Source organism: Osmerus eperlanus, chromosome 10, assembly GCF_963692335.1.
Source record: "Osmerus eperlanus chromosome 10, fOsmEpe2.1, whole genome shotgun sequence".
NCBI classification, from domain to species: domain Eukaryota; kingdom Metazoa; phylum Chordata; class Actinopteri; order Osmeriformes; family Osmeridae; genus Osmerus; species Osmerus eperlanus.
The window spans coordinates 16,773,434-16,778,284 of NC_085027.1; the positions used below are offsets into that span (position 1 = coordinate 16,773,434).

At 42.9% G+C, this 4,851-nt stretch overlaps 1 protein-coding gene across 1 annotated transcript; it reads right to left on the reverse strand.

The window, feature by feature from the left end:
- Positions 1–932: 932 nt before the first annotated feature.
- LOC134028044 (trace amine-associated receptor 8b-like) lies at positions 933–4,597 on the reverse strand. Its single transcript, XM_062471357.1, has 2 exons — positions 4,240–4,597; positions 933–3,482 (listed from the first exon to the last, which is right to left on the reverse strand). The coding sequence occupies exons 1-2, from the start codon at positions 4,532–4,534 to the stop codon at positions 2,587–2,589; spliced, it is 1,191 nt and encodes a 396-aa protein (XP_062327341.1). The 5' UTR covers positions 4,535–4,597; the 3' UTR covers positions 933–2,586.
- Positions 4,598–4,851: the final 254 nt, after the last annotated feature.

Here is a 4,851-nt window from a genome sequence, read left to right on the forward strand (position 1 = left end):
CATATCTCCTCTTCTGGCCCTGATATCAGACATCATCCTCTCTCTCCTTCCGTCTCACTATATCCATCACTCCCTCCTCATATCTCTCTTCTCAACAACACCCTCCCTAATCACTTCCTCTGTCCCCCCCGCTTATCCTCTTTCCCAACAACAACCAGACAAATAAGATAAAGCATGTATCTGACAGGACAAAATCAAATTTTGTTATTTGCTTGAAATATTTATACAAACACTTTTATATATATAATATATATATAACAAAATGTATTACTCAGTGCTTGATCTATTATCTATTAAATCCTCCTAATCTTCACCACTAATGGAGAAGCCAACATAAAGAGGGAAGGCTTCCTCAGTTTACTGTGGACTCAATGACTTCCTTCTGTGTTCAGTTTATGGACACACATTATATGATTGCAATGCAATACTGATGGTGATAGGTAATTTATCTCATTTCTATCATGTGACATAGAATTCAATTTAGCAGTTATCAGATGACACTGCAACAGAGCTTTGTGCTCTTGTTAATTATAATACAAGCTTTTAATGTTGCTTTTGCAGTAAGTTTTGTCACTGCCTGTGCTCCCAGATCATCTTGTTTCTTCAGTTTCCAGGCAAGCTGACAAGACAATGCTCTCTCCAACCTCTTATTATAACATGCTCTGCCAAACTGATCACAGAAAACATTGTGTTCCCTCAGACTTTGAAATGGAAAAGTTTGATCCTGGTAGGGTCAAAAGTCAAACCTTTTGGAGGATGAAGAGATGAAAAACGGACAGGAAAAGAGGAGAAGGAACAGAGTAGTTGTAGTGCTGTAGCTTGTATAACTGCTGTTGAGGCCGTACATATTAGAGCAGACTTGTCTACACACATTACCCTCAGTGGCTAAACAGCATTAAACCCACAAATGAAGTGCTTCCAAATGCATTTAATACCAAATCAGTCATTTTCATATAAATAATGCAGTACTGATCAAGACTCTGTACAGTGTTTCAATATCAAAGCAACAATGTGCACTTGGTACAATAATCCCTCCAAGTCGATGGAAGTCCTAAATTATATATTTTTATATTGTAAAACAAATGACAATACATCCTTTAAAATTATTGTCATGTAATGGCATCAATCATTAAATTATTCATAACAAGTATAGTTTCAATAATAAATACCAAACGAATAGATATATTCAAATTTGACTGCCACTTTTCATATTCAGTCATTTGCATTAGTTTGTGTTTCTAGAAATATTCTGAATAAGTGATCAATGTGTCATGTGTTCTTCCCTGATACTGTAGATAGTGGCAGTTTATAAAATCACATAGTAAAACAACAGTAGAACCTGGAATGTATTACTCTTTGTATCTACAAAGTGATTAAGTGTGCAAATCACTCACTGCACTGTAAAATTAACTGTAGTAACGGTTATTCTTTTATAAGAAGGTGATTTTAATGTAGCCCCTTTTTGACACAATATGAATATAACTAACTGAGATTGACTTGTATTAGATACAGATAGGTTTTGTCTTACTTAGTAACTGTCAGTCAGAACAAAACACACAGCTTCTACAATTTGGTGATTTCCTCTCTCTTTGTGTCTTTCTGTTTTTCCTTAATTTAGCATAAATGTCTGAATATATACACAATTTCTCCTCTAATTAAAGGTTGATTCAATAAAAATAGATTCAGATGCAAAAATAAAAAGCAGTCAATCCAAAAAGTGTGCAAAATTTAATTAATTAATTAAAGGGAAAAAAAAAGCTTTTACATATAACTCACCCACCATGATAAAGTGCATGTTCTCACAAACACACCGGTCTCCAGTCAGTTGAGTTAGAGAATTAAGTACGATTTATTCTCTAAACAACTAAATTACCCAAGCTACTGAATACAAAATAGAAGTCCATGCAAACTGCAATATTTGTTATGTGACAATTGAATGGTCTGCACACTACTGCATGTAGCATGTTTGCCTTACTCAAACAAGATTGCCATTTTGCACAGTTGTGTACATAAGACTTTTAATGGCTTCTAACCATCATGTCAAACACCCTTTGTGTCACAGACATCTATTTCTCCAAATATGAATGAGTCAGACACAGTGTAAAGACTGAGTCTGAGTGTTCGGTTGTTGGTCCCTGAAGTGAAATGCCTGAAGAAGCCCTCTTCAAAGTAAAGCCCAAGAGCAGGGTCTAGTACCTTGCTCAGAATACACAGTCACTGGCTGTAAGATAATTACAGTATGCAATTTGCCTCACAGTTCAATGACTAGATTTTAAATGACTTGGAAGGGGCAAAGAGGATGGAGGGACATGGAAGGGGGGATGGGCAAATGGGTCAGGTCTGAGTCAAGGGAGTGAAGGAAGGGCTTGGCTGGTGTTACAGCAGCAGTGGCAGTAATGCTGGCTGGGGTGGAGGTGTGCGGATGCTAACTGTAGCTTGGTCCCTGATCATTCTCCCTCTCCGAAGAGGGAGGTGTGGGGATAGTCTCGCCATCCCACTCATCTCTAGGGAGCATAAGAGGTGCAAGGGTGGAGGGGTGTGATGGAGAAGTGTGGGAAGAGGCTGTGTAAATGCCCTGTTCTCCCCTCAGTTCTTCTCACCGTGCGGAGGCGAGTGGTCTCTCTGGAAGAGCAGTGTGACGCCCTTCCTAAAACGCTGGTCCCTGACGCTGTAGATGATGACATTGCAGCAGCTGTTCCCGGTCAGAATCCAGAAGGCAAAGAAAGAGAAGTTACACCAGATGTAGCCCACCACATTCCCCAGCACAAACACAGCGATTGGAGAAAACGACGCTGTGAAGGCAAAGGTCAGGATGCCGATGGTCTTGGCCGCCTTGATGTCCGAGAAAGAGGGTCTGTGGGGGCACCCTCCCCCGCTTCCTCCTCCCCCATCTCCCCCTAGACTTCCCTCTGACAGGAGTTTGCGTTTGTGGGTATACCGGCGAATGCTGGTGAAGGAGAGGATGTTGACGGCCAGTGTTACCCCCAGCAGGATGAAATCAAAGGCTGGAAACAGTAATAAGATGTTGGCATCCGGCGGTAGTTCCCCTCCCAACAACAGGGGGGCATAGTTACACATGCGGCTGCATTCGTTGTACTCCAGGGTGAAGTTGTTGCTGAGAATGAGGGGGGCCATGGCCAGCATGAAGGAGCCGGCCCAGGAGAGGAGGATGAGGAGCAGGGTGCGACGCCTGGTCACCAGGGCGTCCTTGTGGAGGGGGCGGAGGATTGCAATGCAGCGTTCTACTGTCATCAGGAAGATGGTGCTGATGGAGACAAACGTACAGCCAGCAAACACTGGGCCAATAAGCATACAGGGCTGCCAGGGTGCAGTCAGTCCACCCAGAGACAAGGGCGAGGAAGGGGTGGACCCCCCCTGGTACCAGATTGGTGGGCTGCTGGTCACCATCAGGGAGATCTCTGTGTAGACAGAGAAAGGAACCACCAGGACTCCCACCATCATGTCGGCTATGGCCAGAGATACTGTGGGAAGGACAAGGGTGACAAGAGAGTCACACACAGATAAACACACACAAACGCTGCCCTGGAATCCTTTCAGGGCTCTCATAAGAAATGACATATACATTGAGACACACATACATTGAGGCACCATTTTTCAGATGCAACTGACCTAGGGTATACAGTGCAAACACAGTTTGGTTGTGAGTTTAGTGTTTTCTATGTAAATATTATGAACAAGAGAAGCTGGGGGTTTTGCAGGGTTATCTGTGTTTATGGAATGTGGACAAATGAGTCTTTGATTGAGCCAGAACACCATTTGTGACTCATTAACAGCCTATTGATTTATCTATGCTTTTAACAACAAATACTCCTGCATATTATACTCAAAACATTTAATTAATTCAGTGAATGAAGAGTTTGCAAAAAAAATTCCCCTACAGTTGTTCATCGTGGAGGAATGTTGCTGAACAAGGATTTAGATTGTGAAAGATCAAAGAAAACATCTGTATGTGCAAACATTGCAAAATAACGTGACTACAATGTTCCAAAGTTAAAAACAAATCCCAGTTCTATGATGGCCTGAAACCACCATGATGGAGAACATTTGATGCTGATCTACAAGCTAGACAAAGACACAAAAGAAGTAACACAATTTTTCATGAACAAAAGGAACCTTGAAGAACTGAGTCAGGTAAACTCTACAGATTGTCCCCTAACTCCTAATAACTGAGTTATGAGTGGGAATGAGTGCATCACCAAGTTTCACTACCAACTGTACCTTTTAGGTATCCTTGTGGTGTCCGGGACTGTCTTGTTTGCATGAAGACCGTGAGTGTGACCACATTCCCCACCACTATGGCAAAGGCCAGACTGACCATGAAGACAACTGCTAGGGTGCGATTCAGGAGACCGCAGCAGCAGAAGGTACAGAGAGGGGCTAGTGAGCCCCCTAGCTCGCCTCTCCCCACTGTTTGTGGTAACTCTACAGGCCCTGTTAGGTTGGGGGTGCTATCGGTCTCTGTCAGGCCCAACAGAGTCCCGGGGAGACTGAGGTTAGCCAGCAGGGCGGTCATGGAGACAGGCCCCAGGACACAGCTCTCGACCTGGGAGAAGGTGGGTGGCAGAGCCACCTAAGACAGTCCTCTCTTGGGTTCCCTGGCCTGGGCAGAAAGAGAGAGAGATGGAGAATAACTACAAGGCAGTCCAACATGACTAAGTAAACATCTGTAATGATAATGATGATAAACAGCTCAGCTCAAACATGAATAGACTTTGAATAAGGGCAATCAGGTGTATTCAACAGAAGATACATCCATGCTTCTTACACCACAGTGCATCAAACCAGTTGTTGTGGACCAAAAGTCCACACTTTTTTTTGGTTTACATATCC